Raw genomic sequence first — 23,558 nt, 5'->3', positions numbered from 1 at the left:
GCTTACTGCCCATGATTTATAGCCAGGGACTAAAAATCAGAGAAATGTGGCTCTGGTCCTACATGTTGTTGAAACGTCACTCTCTTTTGCAATTTTTTATCATCTCATAAAGTGAATAAATACTGTTCCTACATTTCTGACACAGCATCCTCAACTCCACAGAATTTGGCTAGCTCATCAATTCCTTCTTCTCTGATGACTGTGCTATCAACATCAAAGCATACTGCATCAGCTGAACAGAAAAGTTTCCTCAACTCTGAATGGGAGACCATCCTTGGAAGAATTGTTCTCCTACAAGAGAAAAAGAATAAATATACTTAAAGGCTTATAATCATAAAAAAGATCCAATTTTGCCCATTTATGCCAATATACTTTGATTCATATCAAAGTCCGTGTATCTCTCATAAACATGGACTCACACAGACTTATTTGTTGTTTAGTACAAAATAAGCACCTTCTAAAGGTCAGGTCTCAATGAGCGGGACCAAACTCTTCTCCCAGGAACTCAGTCTAGTGAAATACCAACTTACAAATATATTTGACGTTCAACCATATTCAACTCTTTTTGCCCTAATAATTATAGCAATAAGGCCAAGTGCTAAAGTGGAAATGTGCATAAGATACTGTGGGCACACAGAGAAAATGCTTTTAACCTTGCCTATGTTATATGGATTCCAAGGGACATAGTCATTGGAGCTGAATCATGAAGAGTAAGTGGCCTGAGTAGGTTCTCAAAGGGCAGGGTATCAGCTTGGTGTGTGCTGGGCATGGGGGGCAGGGAGATAGAGGCAAGAAGAGGAAGTAATGATGGTAGAGAGAAGAGTAGGGGCAAAGGCAAGGAGAAAGAATGATGGATAGGGGTGCCTGGGTGGCTCAGTCGGTTGAGTGTTGGTTGACACTTGATTTTAGCTCAGGTCATGATCCCAAGGTTGTGGGATAAAGTCCCGCATTAGGCTTCACACTCAGCTTGGGATTCTCTCTCTCTGCCCCTCTGCCCTGTTCGCGTGCATGAGCTCGCTCTCAAAAAAAAAAAAGAAAAAAGATGATGGATAACATACTGGAAGCCTCCCAATGGAGTCCAGCTACCAGGTGGTGCACAAAGGGGGGCCCTGAGCCAGGCTAAGGAGTTTGGATTTTAACATCTAGGTAATGGAAAACCTTGAAAGGCCTTTGCCTCCACAGAGAGGTCAGAGCTAAACTACACATCGGTTAGTCACCAGAGTAGAGGTGGGAAGTGAGGGCATGGCCTGGTGAAAGTCACCAGAGAGTGGAGAGCAGGAGAAAAGAACAGGGCTGAGGACAGAGCCCACAAGGAACAGAAAAGGTTAGATCAGGAGCCTGGGAAGGAAAATGAAAAGAGATCAAGACTCACTCACAGGAAGAGCCCCGAGGACCACTGTGCTGCAGAATCTATGGGGGACAGAGTTTCAAAAGGAATTTTGCGGGTTTTTTACTTTTTAAGAAAATCACTGGACTGGGATCTTGAGGGTGAAGGGGATCCTAGAGGTCACCTAGACCAATCTCCCATCAAATACGTCATGTACTAGGCCACACAGATGATGCAAATAACCTATATTTAGAATAGATGCCGGCTAAAAACAGACTCAAAGGAACTGGCCAACCTACTTCATAACTGATTTCTAACCCAATGCATCTGTAAGAATGATCCAGGTCAAAGGTGACCTGCGGGGGAAAAAATCTTTTCAGCCAAGGGCTGGCAAACTAGAGCCAGCCCGTTTGGAACCCTTACAAACTAGTGCACCAAATAGGAAACAGGAGTTTCACTGGAGACCCAGTAAGAAGGGGAAAGAGAAGGCAAATTAATGAATCCAGTAAGACAGTAGAGTATTAAACTAAACTAACACCAGCCTCGATGTGAATGAAGTTTCCATTAAACAGGAAACTTAAAAATACATGAATACTAAACATGTATGCTATTAATTATCTATAATCTCTTTTTCTACCATCATCCTGCTCCTATTCAAGCAGATCCCTCACCTCAGAGGACTGACTTCCCAGGTTCACATATCATCCCCCCTGTGAACTGGGCTCCTTTGCTGGTTGCTTCTCTTCCGTTCTCTTACTGATGCAACGACCCATGGTCCACCCCTGGTCTTCTCTAACCCACCCACTCCCTCAATGAATTCATCCGGGCTTGTGGCTTTAAATGTCATCTCTATGACAGTAACTTCCAAATATACACCTGGACCCCAGGCCTCTCTCCCAAACTCTAAACTCCAACCACCTTCCTGACCTCATTCAGGTGTCTGGTAAACATGTCTAAAACTGAACTCCTGATCTTCTTGTCTCCCCAAAACGGCTATTCTTGCACCTTCCTTCTCTCCCCTGATGGCAACTCCATTTTTCAGTCACCCTCGACATTTTTTTTCTCTCAAAACCCATATCCCATCATTCAAGAAATTATGTTGGTTTCACCTTGAAAGCCTAACCAAAATCTGACCACTTCTCACCCTATCCACTGCTATTGGTCTAGCCTGAGTTACAAATTTTTCTTGCCAAGACTGCACCAATAGCCTCCTAAAAGGTCTCCCGTCCCAGTTTTTTGTTCTTAACATAACAGCCAAAGTAATCATTGTAAGCTATAAACCAAATTATGTCACACTTACTTCTAGCTCAAATTCCTTCAGTGGCTCCTCATTTTATTAAGAGTAAAAGCCAAAGTTCTTACAATCACCTATAAGGTCGGCCCCCCATCCTGGCACCACTACCACCACCGCTGCCTCCCCCCCATTACATCTCTGACCTCACTTCCTACTCCTCCCCCTTGCTCACTCTGCCCCAACCACACCAGTCCTCTTGCTGCTCTGGAAATACACGAGGCAGGTTTCCCACTCAGGGCCTTTGCTCCAGATGTGCCCTTGGTGGGAATGCTCTTCACTCAGATACTCACTTGGCCAAGTCCCTTATCAAGAGTAAAAAATAATGACTCTTTAAAAAAAAGTGATTGCCCAGGGGCACCTGGGTGGCTCAGTCGGTTAAGTGTCTGACTTTGGCTCAGGTCATGATCTCACAGTCTGAGTTCGAGCCCCGCATCGGGCTCTGTGCTGACAGCTCAGAGCCTGAAGCCTGCTTCGGATTCTGTGTCTCCCTCTCTCTCTGCCCCTCCCCTGCTCGCACTCTGTCCCTGTCTGTCTCTCTTTCAAAAATAAATAAACATTAAAAAAAAAAAAAAGAGTGGGGGCACCTGGGTGGCTCAGTCAGTTAGGCATCCAACTTTGGCTCAGATCATGATCTCACAGTTATGGGTTCAAGCCCTACATCGGGCTCTGTGCTGACAGCTCAGAGCTTAGAGCCTTCTTTGGATTCTGTGTCCCACTCTCTCTCTGCCACTCCCCTGCTCGCACTCTCTTTCTCTCTCTCTCTCTCAAAAATGAATAAACATTTAAAAAAAAATTTTTTTTTAAAAAGCGTTTGCCCAAATATCACCTTCTTCCATGTGCCAACCCTTGACCACCTGTTTATCACTGCAACCTCCTCTCCTTATCCTTAACCCAACCTTACTAATCTTCCTCACTATGCCTTACGTTTTCTTTTTTCTGTAACATCTATCATCTTCTAACATATGATAAAATGTACTCATGAGGCATCTGGGTGGCTCAGTTGATTAAGCATCCGACTTCAGCTCAGGTCATGATCTCACAGTTCATGAGTTTGAGCCTCACAAGGGGCTCTTCGCTGTCAGCACAGAGCCCACTTCATATCCTCTGTCCCCCCCCCCCCGCCCCCGCTCTCTGCCCCTCCCCCACTTCTCTCTCTCTTTCTCTCTCTCAAAATAAATTTAAAAAAATGTATTTATTATGTTTATTATGTATTGTCTATCTGTCCTCATTAATATGTAAATTTCATAAGAATAGGCTCTTTATCAGCTTTGTTCACTACTGGATCCTTAGGACTGAGAACAGTACCTACAGTACCTATAGTAGGGCTTAATAATATTTGTTGAATTAAGTGAAGAAATAAAGCTCAATGCCATCTTCACTATAGGGTCTTCCCAGATTCCTCCGAGCTGGAAAAGATTTCTCTCCAGAGTTTCCACAGTACTTAATGTAGACCTGTTTTCAATATATGAAATTCATAATATTCCTACTTATCTTAGACTTACTTATGTGCCTGTCACCTCCACTCCTGGATTGCAAGCTCTTTATACTAAGATCGAAAATTTTCTAAGACCCCAATTTAGGCCTCTTTTGAGTAGATGCTCAATTAATTTCTGAAGGTTGAATAAATAAATGAAATGATATAATTGTGAATTACATACCCGCAACTATTTAACTTTTTATTGTGCAGAATGTCAAACAAATACAAAAATAGAGAAAATGAATACATGAATTCCATGTATGCATCATCCTGCCTCAACAATCATAGCAAATCATGCCTCATCAACAACCCCACTAACAAGGGTTCTGTACCCCAATTCCAACATGGGTGCGTTCCCACACATTGAAGCAATTCTTAGACACCAGCATGGTGTCTCCTATAATTCAACTCTATTCTGACTTTATCCCACAGATAGCGTCAAATCCCATAGGTTCAGTCCCATAAGACTGAACCTTCCCCACCACACACACACACACACACACACTTAAGACCCCAATGCCAAGTACAGGTTGTCACCCATGCTTCTGACCAACTGCTACACACTGGAGGCTCCAACAATCCCCTCTTTGGGTTTGATTAATTTGCTACAGTGGCTCAGAGAACTCAGAGAAATATTTTATTCACTAGCTCACCAGTGTATTATAAAAGGGTAGAACTCAGATGGAAGCGATGCACAGGACAGGGTTTGTGGGAAGAAGCACAGAGCTTCCATGCCCTCTCTGAACATCCCATTCTCCCTGCATCTCCATGTGTTCACCAATCCAACCCAGAAGCTTTCAGAACTCCATCCTTTGGGTTTTTATTTGTTGTGAAGTCATGACTGATTAAATCATTGGCCGTTGATGACTGAGCTAGATCACCAGCCCTTCTCCCCTCCTTGGAGGTCAGGAGGGTGGGACTCAAAGTTCCAACTCTCCAGTCACCAAGGTTGGCTCTGATAGCAAATAGCCCCATCCTTAGGTGAGGTCCAAAATTCACCTCATTAACACAGGAAGAAATACCAGACTAAAAGTCACCTCACTAACATAAGAAGAAACACCTTTATCACTCTCATCACAGGAAATTCCAAGGGTTTTAAGAGCTGGGAGCCAGAGATGAGGACAAGAGCAAATATGTTTCTTATTATAAATCATAATATCACGCCCAAACACTTCCACCTTCCCTCATTATCTCAAAGCACATCATATCATTTCATCCAAAATATTACAGTGTATATTTCTAAAAGGTAAAGACTTTTTTTTAACATGGCTATTACATTTTAATTTTAAGTATACTACTGTACCTGACTGTACCCAGGTTTGGCTTCTGAGGAATCTAGAATCAAATCAAGTTAAGACTTAATCAAATCAGACCTAATGATGCCCTTGCTAATCCAGTCCCCATAATTAGCATATAAATTAACCTAATGTCTCTCTTATTCAATTAATTTATGCCCTTCATGATTTGGATCCTATCTATTTCACCAATCTATTCCCCATTGCTTTTCTCTCCCAAGAAATACATACACACACAAACATATACACACAACTTATGCTCAAGGTATACAGAAGATGTCTTGTTCCTTAAATGTCAGTTTTTTAAACCTCTATGCCTTTGCAAATGCCAATCCCTCTGTCTGAAATCACCTAAGTCCTCATGTCCAGTGGGCAAATTCCTATTTATTATTCAAGATGCAGATTAAATAACCTTCCCTATACTACACTATCTCCTTCCTATTCCTTCAGAGAATTAATTAATTAGTCACTCCCATTTCTCTCCTAGGATGGGAGTTCCTTCAGGGTAAGGACCTTGACTGAATTATCTTTCATCTCTGTTTCCAGGACCCACCAGGTGTAAAATAAATATTTCATGAATTAAATAGAGTTGAATCTAAGAAGTTATTGAGTACTCAGCAAGAATTGAGTAGATTATTATCCTCAATAAAACTATCCCAACTTAGAGTGCTATCAGCCTAAAATTAAAATCCTTGAGGTGACTGGGTGGCTCTGTCAGTTATGTGTCTGACTCTTGATTTTGGCTCAGATCATGATCCACGGTTTGTGAGATCAAGCCCTAAGTCATATTCTGCACAGAGCTTGCTTGGGATTCTCTTTCTCCTTTCTTTTTCTCTCTCTGCTTCTCCCCTGCTCATGCTTGCTCAATCTCTCTCTCTCTCTCTCTCTCTCTCTCTCAATAAATAAATAAACTTAAAAAAATTAAATTAGGGGCACTTGGGTAGCTCAGTTAGTTGAGCATCCAGCTCTTTTTTTTTTTTTTATAATTTTTTTAAACGTTTGTCTCTTATTATTGAGAGACAGAGACAAAGCACAAGCAGGGATGGGCGGAGAAAGAGGGGGACACAGAATCCAAAGCAGGCTCCAGGCTCTGAGTTGTCAGCACAGAGCCCAATGCGGGGCTCGAACTCACAAACCGCAAGATCATGACCTGAGCCAAAGTCCAACGCTTAACCAACTGAGCCACCCAGGTGCCCCGCGTCCAGCTCTTGATTTTGGCTCAGGTCATAATCTCCAAGTTCATGAATTTGAGCCCCACATCGGAGCCTGCTTGGGATTCTCTTTCTCCCTCTCCCTGTGCCCCTCCCCCATTCTCACTCTCTTAAAGTAAATAAAAACTTTATAAAAATTAAATCAAATCAAATCAAATCAAATCAAAATCCTTAACCAGCAATGATGACTATACTCTAACCAATAGAACAGAATGGACATCGTATATTCTGAAGCTGGAAGAAACCTCAAAGCCATCATCTGGGTCAGATCCCATGCCTTTCTGCAAGAACGATATTAATGTGTCCATTTCACAAATTAACAACTAGAGGTGTAAGATACTTAAATGCTTTACCCAAGGTCACACAGCTCCCAAGTGATGGCTAAAAAAACTAAAACTTGGATCTCAAATGCACAGAAACAACATAAAAGGTGGTGAATAAATAAGAGGTGGATAAATTGAGAAGCAGAGAAATTAAGCAGAACTAAGTAAGGTTAAACATTTGATAAGAACCTATGTGGATTCAGGAAATGTCAGAGATTTTCATCAAGAATTCAGACCAAAGTTCTGCTAGCTGGACAACACAATGGGTAATGGTTCATTAACAGTGAAAGAAGAAAGTCTGCACATTCTTTGGGAGGCCAGTAGATAGAAACAGGTTTCATAAATCATCAAATTTCCACCAACCCGGGAACATCAAGGAGCTTCATATCCCACTCTCTCTGTGGCTCAGTAACCACTCATTTGGCTCTGGTCCAGAGGGAATCGATGCAATTCATATCACATGGCTAGGCAGGCTCATTATACAAGCCTAGAAGACAGAAGTCTATCAGCAGAGGAGTGGTAGTTAATGCAGTGCAATCCCACCGAGCATAAGAGAACCAATCACATGCAAATAGAGGGAAAGCGAGGAACAGACAAATAACATAAGAAGAGCTAAAAGGAGATAAATGGGACAGGCCAAAGAACCTTTTAAGACTGTGCATGAGGCAGTACAATGTCACTAAGAACAGGCAATACTCCTGAGAATGACTGACTGGCTCCTGAAGGCTCAAAACCTGTACGACCAAAGCCAGTCCACACTACCACCCTGTGCCTAAGCCTATGACCTGAGAAGTACACAATGGGCACCATGTTCAAGAGGCTACCAGTCTCACTGAGATGATCGGACAAATCATTATTGTTCGTGTTTGAAAAGTCAGTGACTTGAGTCTCTTCTTGACCACTGATAATAGCAATAGCTTCAGCCAGACCATCAGCCTCAGATATGAAAGGAAACACACATTTCCTCAAACAAAGTAAGGACTGATTTCCATATCCCCAGATGAACACTAGTCCTGACTTACGACTCAGAAGCGCCGAAAACTGCTTCCTGGATTGTACTGTGTACCAAAGACAAAGAAAATAGGATGTTTGAGACAAAAGTCACATTGAATTTACTTGGAAGGCTGATTCTTTCTCCACGCCCTCCCTAGAAGACACAGCTGGATTATATAACCTTAACTTTGCCCCACAGAATGCTCATGTCAGGGGATATGCCCTCCAACCCCTAGGATTACACAGATTTGGCTCCCTACTTAGACCTTAGAACAAATGGCCAGCACTGTAAAATGCCCTGCCTCCTTGTTCACTTCTGGCTGCCTGTTTTTTCATGGTCTCCACCAGGAGTGGCTCACAATTCACACTTATTCAAATTTCTCATAGCTAGAGGGAGGAAAAATCTGCTAAGTTAAGGTGCTTCAAAGTAAATTGTGTACATTAGAATTTTACACACAAAAAAATCATTGCTAGAGAATGAACTCTGGATCCCTCACATCTGGCCTTTGTGGGGAGGGGAACAGCGCTGGAGGTGGAAGAAATCCTAGCAGAAGGGTATGTGCTTTGACATGGCAGCTCCCAGGCCCAGTCCTGAGCAATGAACCACTGCCCTTCTGCGGGTCAGAACAGGTCTCCTGTCCGCCTGACCCCCAGCTGGTCCATCTTGGGGAAACATGGGGCCAATGGTAAAGAAGCCTCTGCTGACAACCCCTTCTCACCCCCAGCTCCAAAAGTACAAAAGTATGTTTTCCTTCAGGGCCAGCCTTAGGAGCTCTGATTTTGGATAAGAGGGAAAAACCTCTCCACAAAAACTCTGTTTGAACTTCTTCATCTATGTATCCCATGAGAGGCACCCAAGATCACCTTCACCAACTTACTCTTTTGTTAGGATTGACCTCTTACCTTCACTTGTGTAAGAACAAATACAAGTTGGTACAGAGGTTACGGAGGTCAAGCACATCCAAGAGAACAAAACTTACTAGGCTTAAATGGATGTCACTTTTGGTAAGAGGGGTGAGTCTGTTTCAGGCCCTCTGGGCACTGCAACAATGCACCAATGGAGCCTGAGAAGCTTCTGGATCAGTGAAGAGTCAAAGGCCCTCCAGTAACTAAGCGTAGGGTTTCTGGCCAATGCATTTATGATTAAAAAAAAAAAAAAAAGGAACTGCTGTTCTGGGGAACCTGAGATTTTATGTACCCCACATACATTACAGTGCACAATTTTATTCCGGTGAAGAGGAAACTGATCACTGATAAACAAATTAACAGCAACAAAAAACAAATCAGACTCACGTTTCTCCAGTGCTGGATTCCTAGGAAATGACACTCTTCTCTTCCTGCTTCTTTACTGAATAAAAATGCAGCATAAAGTTTTGACTACAAATTTCTTTATGAGATCTTGGGAGTTCTGCAAGAGCAAGAGCCTAGAAAGAAGAAGGAAATGAACATCAAGGTTCAGACTCAAAGAAGAAAGAAACTGTCTAGCTTCACTCTCCCAGCTGGTAGGACTGGTACAAAGACAGGTCAGATGCAAAGTTCCCTAAGACTGCTTCCCTTGCAAGACCCTGGACTTCTGCCTCCTTTCAGGACTGCAGAGGAGTACACACACTTTTCTCTGGCTTTGATTCTGCAAAAGCTTCAGGTCTGACAGGAAATCACCTACACCAGATCAGCAGAACACAGAGGCAAGGGAAGAAAAGAGGATCTACTGAGAGAACAAAATGCAAAGACAGGGAAGCTGACTTAGGTACATTAACAGACTACAAAACAGACCCAGCTGTCTTCAAAACGAAGAAACAAAGTCTCCAATATTCCAAGAACAGTCACAGAAGAGTCTGGCTACCCAATAACAAGGGAACAAAGTCAGCAATTTTGAATTAAATTCCTCATAATCAAAACTGTAAATAGAAGCATCTCGGTTGAGCATCCGACTCTCGATTTTGGCTCTGGTCATGATCTCAGTTTGTAGGATGGAGCCCCCGAGTCAGGTTCTGCACTGTCTCTCTCTCTGCCCCTCCCCCATTCTCATGCGCACACGCTTGCACACACTCTCTCTCAAAATAAATAAACATTAAAAAAATAACCTCATCATTTTTTAAAAAGTAGACAACAATGCTAAATCTCAGAAGAAAAAAAAAAGATAAAAGAAATAAGATGAGTCAAGGAAAAGCAAAGAGATTGAAAGGGAAGGCTCAAAATACAGAAGGCTCAAAATACAGTCCTTACTGAACTCAAAAAAGGTTGTGTACCCTTTCTCTCATCCAAGTTTTTTAGTTAATTTCAAAAACGAAAATGAATGTGGCTTCCATCATGCCCCAGCCTCTCCCTTACTCTAAGGAAAGACAGCTGCCACATTGGTGGGGGCCTATGGTGAGGCCTGTGTGGCAGAACTTAAGGGGCCCCCAGCAAACAGCCAGAAAGGAACTGAGGCCCTCAGTCCGACAACCCTCAAGGAACTGAATCCTGCCAACAACTATGTGAGCAGGCTAGGAAGCAGATCTTCTCCAATACACCATTAGGTGAGTTCACCTTGGCCAACTGTGACCGCTTAAAAAATCCTAAACCAGAACCACCCAGCTAAGCTGCTCCCAGAATTTTAACCCCCAGAAACTGAGAAAATAAATATTTGTTGTTTTAAGCTCCCAAGTTTGGGGGTAATTTGTTATACAGCAATACATAGCTAACACAACAGCTTTGAGGTAGGCAAAACTTTCTTAACACCCCAAAAACATGAATAATGAAAGGAAAACGTGATAGAATGAACTTCATCAAGATTAAAGCTCTTCAAAAGCTTTTTCATGATAGAAAAAAAAAAAAAAAAAAAGAAAGAAAAGGAAAAGGCAAGCCACAGAATGGGAGAAAATGTTTACAGTACACATATTTGACAAAGCACTTGTACCCAGAATAAAGAACTCTTACAACACAGTAATAACACGAAAAACTTATAATAAAATATGAACAAAATATTTGAATAGACATTCCAAAAAAGAAGGTATGCAGATAAACTCAAAAGGCAAATGACTAAAACAAAAAAGACTGCACACACCAAGTATTGGTGAGGACCTGGAAAAACTGAACTCTCTAATACACTGCTGGCAGGGATAGAAAATGGTACGACCATTTTGGAAAACATTTTGGCAGTTTCTTAAAATAAAGAAACTACCTACCATAAGACTCAGCAATCCCACCCTGGAGATTTATCCAAGAGCAATCAAAGAGCGCTTTATTCGTGAAAGCCCCAAACTAGAGTGTCCATCAACAGATAAATGGATGAACAAATTGTGGTATATCCTTACAATGGAATGCTACTCAGCAACAAAAAGGAAGGAATTAGTGCTGCATGCCAAAAATGGGGATAAATATAAAAACCTTTTATACCAAAAGAAGCCTGACACAAAAGAATATAATTCCATTTATACAAAACACTAGAAAATACAAACAAATGCTACAATGACAAAAATCAGGTCAGTAGGGCTAAGGGTGGGGAGATCTGACTGCAAAATGATTTTAGGAAATTTTGAGGGGTGACGGAAGTGTTATATTGTGCTGGTGATTAAAAGTGTGTGTGCAATTGTCAAAATTAATCAAAATGTACACTTAAAGGGGGTGCATATTATTGCATTGAATTATATATCAAGAAAACATTAACTTTAAAAATTATTAGGCATGAATCAAATTATCTGAAAACTTAAAACGTCCTGACTACTTTATTTCAGCAACATGAAAGTGATAGCACTATTATTATATTGAAAACCTACCAGGTAGATGTAATAAAATCTAGAAATCTGCATTTTATCATTTTCTTCCCCGATCCTCATTCCAATACCGGTCAGTCAAATATTTAAAGAGTAACTACAATACGCAAGTCACTTATAAAGAAAACATAGTAAACAAGTTTAATGAATGAATGAATTATTTAATTCCCAGCTTGAAGTTGTACCTTTACAACATGTATCTGGTAGGTACTTACTTAAGATTCTAATTCTGATGGGAGAGAAAATGACAAAGTCAAACACTGCAACACTAAATTTCGGAGATTTTCCTAATCTTGTACTGATGACTCTCCTATGCAGGATTGCATCATTCATTCATGCCGTTTGGTAACAGTGACATAAAACAAGGGAAAACTACTCAAAAGTAAATTGAGGAAAAGAAAGTCTTGAAGTCCCATGAACCATTTTACCTACGCCGATTAAGAAAAACACACGTAGAATCAGAGGCCCTGGATGTGGAAAAGGAAGGCGGGTAAATCATAAAGTTGGGCACACGGAGAGATAAACACATGCCCAGACTCACCCGGGCGCTGCTGCTCCTTCCTGGGCCGCCGCCACCGCCTCTCTGGCTCCCGCTGCTGTAACCTTCCGACTGCAGGGGGGGCCGAGGGCCGGCTCCGACGTTCAGTCGCCGAGCTCCGAGGGAGGCGACCTGTGCAGACCCGCAGAGCTTTTACCAAACAATCATAAGAGATCTGCTGATAAGCACCTTGGCTTCTGCTAGGCTTTTCATAGGCTTTTCTAAACTGGAGACCCTGGAGATTCAGACTGCACAGCGGTGCTGGGGAGAAGCCCTTGGCCCCGCCCCCTGGGAGGGGCTCCCTGAGCCCGCCCCTCCTCACTGCGGGGGCTCAGCGCCTGCGGCCCTAGACTTGCAGCGCGAGGTGGACGTTTTCCCGCAGAGCCGCGAGCCTCGCCACCTCCACTTTGCGCGGGAGGGGCAAGAGGCTACCTTCGGGGCCCTCCGCGCCGCCGGCGCTTGGGAGGAGGGTTGTGAGAGAAGCCGGGGACCTCTGCGCTAATTTTGCAATTAATGAAATCTCCTTCGGAACCTTTTTTGAATCCGCGTTTGACCTTATGCTCTTGTAGCAATGTAGGTCTCAAGAGAATTTCGGTAACGACTTATATTCGTATTATAAGTCAACTACATTTCAATTAAAAAACATGTATTATCGGGGCGCCTGGGTGGCTCAGTCGGTTGAGCATCCGACTTCAGCTCAGGTCATGATCTCGCGGTTCGTGAGTTCGAGCGCCGCGTCCCGCTCTGTGCTGACAGCTCAGAGCCTGGAGCCTGCTTCAGATTCTGTGTCCCCCTCTCTCTCCGCCCCACCCCTGCTTGTGCTCTGTCTCTCTCTCTCTCTCTGTCTTTCAAAAATGAACAAACATAAAAAAAAATTTTTTAAACCAAAAACGTGTATTACCAAAAGCAAAACTACTTATATTCGCAACTAAAATATAAAAAATCGTAACAAAATGAGTCTTTACATTCTTTTTTCCTTGTCATCTTATTTTCTTCTAGGTGTCACTTGCCGAGCTACTTTTAAGTTGACTACAATAAATAAGGGGTGAGCACCTCCAGACATTAACCTTTGGCTCAACCCGCGGGAGCTGGGCAGTGAGGTCCCACCTTAGAACAAACACAGCCTGAAACCTCAGATGCGGACAGTTCTGCAGACTCCTTCCAAGTGGTCACTCAGGCAGAGGGGGCGCTATTGCTGGAGCGGGACACTTGGTCACGGCTTCTCTGCCGGCTGCTACAGAACCTCTCAACACAATTCTATCCAGAAGCAAGAGTGCTGCTGCTCTTTGCTCAGTTGTGCCCTTGAAGTTCAGTATTTTCAGATTTCATTTGTAAGAAACATTGTGCCAAAACAGGTTTGGGGCACACCTGGTTTAATTTCTCCCAGATCTGCCAAAGATGGTTCTGATGAAGGATGGGGAGAAGGAATTTTGATGTTTTGAAATATGAGGTAAAAAATGGGGCGCCTGGGTGGCTCAGTCGGTTAAGCATCGGACTTCGGCCGAGGTCATGATCTCACGGTTTGTGGGTTCGCGTGGGGCTCTGTGCTGACAGCCCAGAGCCTGGAGCCTGCTTCAGATTCTGTGTCTCATTCTCTCTCTGACCCAACCCCACTTGTGCTGTCTCTCTGTGCCTCTCAAAAATAAATAAATGTTGAAATATGAGGTAAAAAAATGATACAATTAATGAGGGAGGGCAAAATAAGGGGGCCTAAAAGAACGATCTAGTCAAGAACCTGTTTATATTTTGTAGTATGTAATTTAGAAATAAGTATAATAAAAGAAACAAGATGTTGAACACCAAATATTTGTTCTGTCTGTCTCTCTCAAAAATAAATACATTTTTAAAAAATTTAAAAAAAAGGGGGGGGGGGGTGCCTGGGTGGCTCAGTGGGTTGGGCGACTGACTTTGGCTCAGGTCATGATCTCCAGGTCCCTGAGTTGGAGCCCCTCGTGGGGCTCCGTGCTGACAGCTCCCAGCCTGGGGCCTGCTACTGATTCCGTGTCTCCCTCTCTCTCTCTGTCCCTCCCCTGCTCGCACTCTTTCTTTCTCTCTCTCAAAAATAAATAAACATAAATTAAAAAAAAATATATTTTAACACCAAGTATTTGTATACAAGTATAAATGGTAGTTGAGTATTTCTAGGGGAAAAGAAACCCAAGTACAATAATGTAAAAAGGTAGAATTAATTTCTGCTATTATTCATACTTCATAGATGTTTAAAATTAAACACATTTCAAATAAAATATTTGTACTGAATAAATAAAATCTGTCAGCTATTCACTGTCTCTACCTACCTCACATTCACACCTGTACTAACACTTGTGGTCATGAGGGGGCAGTGTTGTAGACAAAAACCACATTTTTAAAAAAAGAAAAAAAAAAGTCCTGAGGAAGCTAATGGGTGGTCCTAGATACATGCATGTAACAATCATGAAGTAATGTTGCTGGACAAAGCATAACTATACAAATAGATTACATTATGCTTCATTGTTGTTCTTCTGGAATAACGTTAAATAGCACATGTGAACCATTGCATTGTATATGCAATATAATAAAAACATTAGCAAATTATTTGCAAAGTTTTAATTATAATTGGTTAGTAAAAAGCAATTCAGGTAATTCTAGTAGTGTTCCTGAGAGGTTTCCTATAGATCACATTTTTATAAGCTAATATATTGTCTGATGATTAACTATGTTAGAATCATGTACTTTTTAAAAAATAATTCAATGCTACTAAAATAGGCTTCTAAAATAGAGTAAATTGGATCACTCTAGAAACAGTATGATATTGAACATGCACATTTTCTATGACCCAGAAATTCCACCTCAGAAACGTACTCAGAAGAAACTCTTGCACATAAGTAGCAGGAATCACATATAAGAATATTCACAACAATACTGTATGCATACAGACATTGACAGAAACTTAAAAAAGAGAGTATCATTTAATATCATAAGTGATAACTTACAACATAAAATTCAGGAAGGTAGTTACCTCTGGATACAGGAAAGAAAATGAGACTGAGAAGAGATTATAGAGTTACTTAATGGCAGTGAGTATACAGATTTTTATATTTGTGTGTATATATATTTTATGAGACACAATATTTTTTATCAACACATTAAATACTGATACATAAAAATATATAAATGTTTTAAAATAATATAAAGAAAATACAATTTAATGTCAACATTAAAAATAACATTCAAAATAAGTCACAGCATGGAAATGGGTCTATGATATGTCCTGTGAATGAAGCAGGTTGCAGAACAATATATATTGTTTGATTCTCATTTCTGAAAGAAGAAAAACCTCTGTGTATGTCAATAGTAATTGTGGGGAGCAATTAATCAAGGAGAGTAAAAGGAGTGAAAAATTTACCTTTCTACTTTATTTGATTTTATAGTAGTTGAGATTAGTTTAAAAACATTTATTAATTTTTTAATGATTTGCAAGTCAATTAAAACTAAATGCTTTAGGAGTGGGGGAAGGGTGAAATAGGTGGAGGTGGCCAAAAGGTACAAACATCCAGTTATAAAATAAATAAGTTATAGGTATGTAATCAAAACAGAAAAAACTCAGGGTTGTTTTTTTGGGTTTTTTTTTTTTCCTTCCTATGTAGGGAAAACCCAATTCTTTCCTCCTGTGTTGTTTTTTACTACTTGCCCTAAACAGTTGACTTCTAGTCATCAAATGCGGAAGTTTTACCCCACACCAAACAATCTCTGCAACACTAGCTGGGCACCCTATAATTTAACTCAATTCTGACACTGTCTTCTCAAAGCATAATATCCCACAGGTTAAGGACTCAGTCCCACAAGGCTGCCCTCCCCCGCCCCCACACACTTAGATACCAGCTGCAAGCTCAGGTTATCGTCTGTGCTTCTGACCAATTGGCTATAGATCAGAGGTTCCAATGCCCGCCATCCACTCCCCCCCCACCCCCGCCTCCTTAGGTTTAATTAATTTGCTAAAGCCGCTCACAGAACTCAACACTAACATTTACCAGCTTACTACAGGATACAGATGAACAACCAGATGAAGAGACACATAGTGTAACGAAGTCTGGGAGGGTCCCAAGCACAGGAGCTTCTGTTCCTATAGAGTTGGGTATATCACCCTCCCCGTGTGGATCTGTTCACCAACCTGGAAGCTCTTCAAACCCAGTACTTTGGGGATTTTATGGAGCTTTCATACATAGGCATGATCGATCATTAACACCATTTTCAGCCCTTCTCTCTTCTCAAGAGAATGAGGGACAAGGCTGAAAATTCCAAACTTCGAATCATGGATTTAAAAAGTTCTCATCATAATAAAAAAACTATAACTATGTAATGGTGATGGATATTAACTAGATTTATTCTAGTGATCATTTCACAATATATACAAATATCAAATCATTATGTTGTACACCAAAACTATATGTTATATGTTAATTATATATGTTAATTATATATTAACATATATATGTTATATATAACATATATATAACATAAGTTATATATATGTAACATATATGTTATATATAACATAAGTTATATGTTATATATAACATAAGTTATATGTATATAATATATATAAATATATATTAACATATATATATAATATATGTTAATTATAGTGCAATAAAAAAATAAATAATAAAATAAAATTTAAAATAAATAAATGCCTCATATTACTAAGATAAATGATTAAATATCAAAAAAGTTACCTAGGGGCGCCTGGGTGGCTCAACTGGTTAAGCATCCAACTTCGGCTCAGGTCACGATCTCACAGTTTGTGAGTTCGAGCCCTGTGTCAGGCTCTATGCTGACATCCTGGAGCCTGGAGCCTGCTTCAGATTGTGTCTGCCCCTCCCCTGCTTGCGCTCTGACTCTCTCTTTCTCTCTCAAAAATAAGTAAACATTAAAAAAATTTTTTTAACTTATGTGAAGTTTCTAACTAGTCAGCCAATTGTGAAATCCTGTAATCCATCTTCTCAGTTTCCCTTCAACTTAGGGTGACCATGCATTCCTGACTTGAGTAGTGAAATTCATACAGAAACATGCTGAGTGGGTTGCTGGCTTTTACTTTCCTAATATGAAGAGAACACCATTGCTGGCCTAATCCCTTTCTATTTCCTCCAGCCTCTAATATTAATGAGATTAGTGGAGGTACAGCAGTCATCTTGCAGCCACGAAGAAAAACCGAAAGAATGACAAGAACCCAGCTATGAAATGATTGCACCATGGTTCCCAATAGCAGCAGCCATCCATCCCTACATTTCTTTTAAAAAATGAATAAACTCCTATTTATTTAAGCCAGTGCAGTTGAGCCCTCTGTTATTTGCAGGTGGAAGGCTAAAAACAGCTGAACAGAGATTTCAGCTGCTGTCCACCACAGAGCAGAGTTTGTCATAAGAATCTTGTCAAAGTAGAGGGGTTTGGTCCACATCTTAAGCCTTCCACTAAAACCCCAGAAGGACCACAGTTTAGAAGTAAACATTACGTCCCAGAACAAAGTATTTGCTCTAAAACTGAGAGGTGAGAATGAAACTAAGGGACCAAGACCTCAGAGGGTTTGTTTGAGAGGTCAGAAGGGAGGAGACAGTGGGACGGACATGGGTGTTTGGCTCGTCTGGGGAGTTTAGCCCAGAGTGGCTCAGGTTCCAGTATGTCTCCTAGGTGCCTTGTAAAGCCCTCTCAGGGCCTGCTGAGACCTCACAAAGTATAATATCAAGACACCATAAGTACAAGGCAATCGGCCAGTATTTTAATTTCCTGATAGAACGAATGTAAACATTCTTTAGAAAAAAATAATGGAACCTATGTCCCTAAAATATCCAACCCCAAATGTCCAAAATATACAATATAAAATCAAAAATTAAGACTTTCTAAGACACAGGAAAATGTAACCCACAATCAAGGGGGGAAAGGCAATAGAATAGACTCCAAGATAACAGAGATGTTACAATTACCATACAAGGCTTTAAAGCAATGAAGCTAAATATATTCAAAGACCTAAAGGAAAACATTGTCATAATTGGTTGCCTAAATGAAAAACCTCAGGAGGAAATGGAAGCTTTTTAAACAAAAAATATAGGGGCGCCTGGGTGGCTCAGTTAGTTAAGCATCTGACTCTTGATTTCAGCTCAGGCCGTGGTTTCAGGGTTCCTGGGTTTGAGAGTCTGGCTCCATGTGGACAGTGCAGAGCCTGCTTGGAATTCTCTCTGCCCCTTCCTAACTCGCACTCATGCACTCTCTCTCTCTCAAAATAAATGAATAAACTTAAAAAAAAAAAGGGGGAGCACCTAGGTGGCTCAGTTGGTTAAGCCTCCAACTTTGGCTCAGGTCATCATCTCACAGTTTGCAGGTTCGAGCCCCACATCAGGCTCTCTGCTCTCAGGAAAGAGCCTACTTCGGATCCTCTGTCTCCCTCTCACTCTCTGCGCCTCCCCCACATGTGCTCTCCCTCTCTCTCAAAAATAAATAAACATCAAAAAATAAAAATAAATTGGGGTGCCTGGGTGGCTCAGTTGGCTAAACGTTCCACTTCAGCTCAGGTCATTATCTCGCAGTTTGTGGGTTCGAGCCCCCAGGTCAGGCTCTGTGCTGACAGCTCAGAGACTGGAGCCTGCTTCTGATTCTGTGTCTCCTTCTCTCTCTGCCCCTCCCCCACTCGCACTCTGTCTCTATCTCAAAAATAAATAAATTATAAATAAATAAATAGAAAATATAGAACTGAAAAAGAAAATATACTAAATAAAAATTTACTGGATTTGTTTAACAGTATATAGGAGGCTACAAAGGAAAAGATCAGTGAACTTGCAGATAGATCAATAAAGAACTAAGTCTGGAGGGGGAGGGGTAGGGACGAGGGAACAAAGAAAGAAGAGCAAAGCAAACGCAAAGCAAGCAGAGAAAAGAAATAATAAATATTAGAGCAAAAGTCAATGAAATTAAAAACAAAAAATAGAGGAAATCTATAAAACCAAATCTGGTGTTTGAAAAGATCAATAAAATTGACAAACTTCTAGCAATATTGACCAAAAAGAGAGAGAGAGAGAAAGAAAAAACACAAATTTCCAATGTAGGAATGAAAGATATACCACAGTAGACCTTACAGACATTAAAAAGATGGGAAATATTTGGAACATATTATACACATAAATTCAATTTTGATGAAATGGACTGATTCCTTTGAAAACCACAAGCTACCAAACTCACCCAATAGATAAAATATATAACCTGAATATTCCTATATTAATTTTAAAAATTTAATCTGCAGTCTTGTTTTTTTTAACGTTTATTTATTTTTGAGACAGAGAGAGACAGAGCATGAATGGGGGAGGGTCAGAGAGAGAGGGAGACACAGAATCTGAAACAGGCTCCAGGCTCTGAACTGGCAGCACAGAGCCTGACGTGGGGCTCGAACTCACGGACTGTGAGATCATGACCTGAGCCGAAGCTGGACGCTTAACCAACTGAGCCACCCATGAGCCCCAACAAGGTTCCTTTTTTATAGAACTTTTTGAAAAAAAAAATTCCAGGCCAAGATGATTTCACTGGAGAATTCTACCAAACATTTAAGAAAGAATTAACATGTATTTTACACACTGTTTTCCAGAAAACGAGAAAGGAGGAAATACTTCCCATCTCATTTAATGAGGCTTGTATTACCCTGATGCCAAAACTAGACAAGGGTAGTTTTCCCCCAAAAAGGGGGAAGCAAGAGAAGAAAAGCAAATAAGCAAGCAAGTTATAGATAGGTATCTCAGGAACTTAGGCACAAAAGTTCTCAAAAAAATATGAGCAAATCAAATGTGGCAATGTATAAAAAGAATTGTACACCATGACCAAGTGGAATTAATTCCAAATATGCAAGCCTGTTCAACATCAGAAAATCAATCAATATAACCCATTATATTAACAGTCTGAAAAAGAAAAACCACATGATCTTATTAATTGATGTAGAAAAATCATTTAACAAAATTCTACATTCATTCATGGTAAAAGCTCTTGGCAAACTAAGCACAGAAGGAAACTTCCTCAATCTGATAAAAGATATCTACATAAAACCATTGTACTTAATTAGGAAAGTGTGAATGCTTTCTTCCTGAGATGGGAATAAGGCAAGGATGTCCACTCTCACTACCACTCCTATTCAACATTATATTGGAAGTCCTAGGCAGTGCAGTAAGGCAAGAAAAAGAATAAAACTGTCCTTTTTTTCAGATGACATGATTATCTACATGGAAAATCCCAAGGTTTTTTTTTTTTTTTTATTCTCTTACAACTAGTAAGTTTAGTAAGGTTACAGGATAATAGGTTACATGGTCAACATACAAATTCAACATATTTCTGAGTACTAGCAATGAAGAATTCGAAACAAAAATTTTAAAAACAAAACCAATTAGGGGCGCCTGAGTGGCTCAGTTGGTTGGGCATCAGGCTTCGGCTCGGGTCACGGTCTTGCGGTTTGTGGGTTCAGGCCCCGCGTCAGGCTTTGTGCTGACAGCTCGAAGCCTGGAGCCTGCTTCCTATTCTGTGTCTCCTTCTCTCTCTGCCCCTCCCCCACTTATGCTCTGTCTCTATCAAAAATGAATAAATGTAAAAAAAAAATCTTTAATAAAAAATAAAAACAAAATAAAAACAAAACCAATTATAATAGTCTTTTTGAAAAGGAAATACTAAGGCATAAATTTAATAAATTTAATAAAATGTGTCCAGGTCTTAGGCAGAAAAATTTTAAATACTGATAAAAATTCAAAAACCTAAATAAACATACCATATTCATGAATTATAATACTCAATATACTAAAGACGTCAAGTCTCTCGAAATAAATCTTTAAACTTCTTGCAGTTCCAATAAAATCCCCAGTATATTCTTATTGATATAGACAAGTTGATTCTAAATTTAAATATGGGCAAAAAAACCTAGATTCATTATAACAATTCAGAAAAAAAGCGGATAAATTTGGAGGAATCACAGTACAGTACCTGATTTTAAGATTTACTATAAAGCTACAGTAAGCAAGACAGTATGGTATTAGAAAAGGACAGGCACTGGGGTACCTAGGTGGCTCAGTCCATTAAGTGTCTGACTCTTGATTTAAGCTCAGGTCAGGATCTTATGGTTTGTGAGACTGAGCCCGGCATCAGACTCCATGCTGACAGCACAGAGCCTACTTGAGATTCACTCTCCTTCTCTCTCTACCCCTTCTCCTCCTCTCTCAAAACAAATAAATAAGCTTAAAAAAAAAAAAGTAAAGCACATACATCAAGGGTGCAGAATAGAATCCACAAACAGACCCAAACAAATATCACCAATTGATTTTTTTTACAAAGGTGTTAAAGGCAATTCAGTGGAGAAAGGATGTCTTTTTTAACAAATGGTATTGGAACAATCAGGATTTAATGTGTTCAAAAAAAAAGCAAATGAATCTTCATGACCTACAGTTTACACTTTCTATAAAAATTAACTCAGGGGGCACCTGGATGGCTCAGTCAGTTGAGCATCTGACTTTGGCTCAGGTCATGATCTCATGGTGGGTTCGAGCCCCGCATTGGGCTCTGCCTGACAGTGTACAGCCTGCCTGAGACTCTCTCTACCTCTCTCTCTGCCCCTCCCCCACTTGCTTGAATGCATGCACAAGCAACCTCTCTCTCTCAAAATGAATAGACTTTAAAAATAATTGATACCTACATACAAACAAACTCAGAATGGACCATAAATCTAAAGAAAAACACTGAAGAGGGGCAGAAAAAAGATGGAGATGTAGGGAAACCAGGATTTTCCTCGTCCCTCAAACACAGCTGTATTGAGGTCAGAACACTTGGAACACCCAAGAAATCGATCTGCGGAGTGGCAGAAAGATCTCTACAGCTGGGGGGAGACAGCTTGGCGGGATAGAGGTGAGTGTACGTGAATTGGAGGAGATAAAATGGCCATGTCCGCACAGAAGGGAGGGAACCCCTTCTGTGGAAAGACAAAAGGGAGAGAAAGAGAGGGGTTGTGAAATTGTGGTATGGAGTTAACACAGGAGAAAAACCTCTCCACACCATGGACTGGGGAACGAGAAATACAGAGAGTGCCAGTTTCTATTTTGCAACCAGCCTTAGGAGCTAAAACTCAGAGGTTTCAAAAGTGTGGGACTTGCTCTGGCAAAGCCAGAGCTGTGTGCACACTCCTGGGAAGGAGGGAGCCACCCGGAGAACGGTAGTGATCTCAGGGGCACACTGAGAGAGCACAGTCCCCTTCCTCCAGAACTGTGGGAAGAAGGTTTATTGCCTCCCCAAGGGCAAAGGACCCTGCAGGTGCCAGCCAAAGGCCTTGTATCAGCAGGGCTGAGTGGTACTTCACCAGAACAGGGTCCTGATAGTGCAGGGTCCACATGGTGCAGGGTCCTTTAAGACTTCAGGTTTTGAATCCCAGCCAAGTGCCTAGAAGGCAGGAGAGAGACTGTGGAGCAGAGCAAGCTGAACTTCTAGGCTATTCTGTGAGGGCTACCTGAACAGTGTGGTTTGAGACACCAGTCAGGGGAGGAGAGATTAGGGTCTCACCATTTTTCTCCCCCACACTAACACTTCAGAGTGGGACTTCAGAGAGCAATGCAGCAGCCCCCAGTGGAAACAGGACCCACTTACACCAAACTCCGCCCCTCTGTGCCCTGGCAACTGCTTATCAGCTGGAGGAAGACTGACACTGACCCAACAACCAGCTTCTCCTCCAGATCAGCACAGCCACCGGTCCCAGGCCCCAACAGACAACTGGTTTTTTTGGTTTTGTTTGCTTGTTTGTCTGTTTGTCTTTTTCTTTGCTTTTTCTTTCTACCCTCTTGTTTTTTTCTTTTGGAATCAGGTTCATAGTGTCTGACTGTTTATTAGATAGATAAATATAAATTTGATCAGGCATTTTTACACTATTCTTTTTATACCTTGTCTATCTCTTCTTCCTTTTTTTCTTTTCTCTTTCTCTGGATTTAGCCTTATAGAGTTTTTTTGACTCTCTCTTCAGTCTTCTTTTCTCCCCTTTCACTTTTCTCTTTTCAAGGGATCAGGTTTCCCCTCCCCCCTTTCCTTATTTTCCAGGGTCACTTCAACAAACAAATCAAAGCACACATGGTTGAAGATCCAAACACTCCACCACTACAATCAAGGAGGAGCTTTGCAGAGGACTGACCAGTGGGATACAGCAGCCCAAATGCAACAACTGAGTGCATGCAACATACACCAAAAACACTTCCTGAAGTGCCAGGCCCTGGACAGTGTATGATCCTTTTTTAATATAGTAGTACTCACAGGTGCAGGACACAAAACAAGCTATCAAAACACACAAAAGACAGAAACTTAGCCAAAATGAC

At 41.0% G+C, this 23,558-nt stretch overlaps 1 protein-coding gene across 10 annotated transcripts in view; it reads right to left on the bottom strand.

Moving 5' to 3' along the window:
* The window catches only part of PSPH (phosphoserine phosphatase), a 56,146-nt gene that overhangs the window by 7,629 nt on the left and 24,959 nt on the right, over positions 1–23,558 (bottom strand). For 3 of the 10 annotated variants that reach the window (XM_060649111.3, XM_060649112.3, XM_060649113.3), the window contains exons 2-5: positions 12,217–12,345; positions 9,214–9,344; positions 7,291–7,414; positions 133–291 (exon numbers count right to left, since the gene is read on the bottom strand). In XM_060649111.3, the coding sequence (XP_060505094.1) occupies positions 133–291; positions 7,291–7,313 (182 nt within the window). In that variant the 5' untranslated portion in view covers positions 7,314–7,414; positions 9,214–9,344; positions 12,217–12,345. Of the gene's footprint in view, positions 1–132; positions 292–7,290; positions 7,415–9,213; positions 9,345–11,087; positions 11,226–12,216; positions 12,695–23,558 lie in introns of those variants that run through there. The other 7 variants (XM_060649114.2, XM_060649120.2, XM_060649110.2 and 4 more) reach the window with 7 other exon arrangements.

Source organism: Panthera onca, chromosome E3 (genome assembly GCF_046562875.1).
Source record: "Panthera onca isolate mPanOnc1 chromosome E3, mPanOnc1 haplotype 2, whole genome shotgun sequence".
Taxonomy (NCBI): Eukaryota; Metazoa; Chordata; class Mammalia; order Carnivora; family Felidae; genus Panthera; species Panthera onca.
The sequence above is the reverse complement of the archived record's forward strand: the minus strand, read 5'-3'. Positions and strand labels throughout refer to the sequence as shown.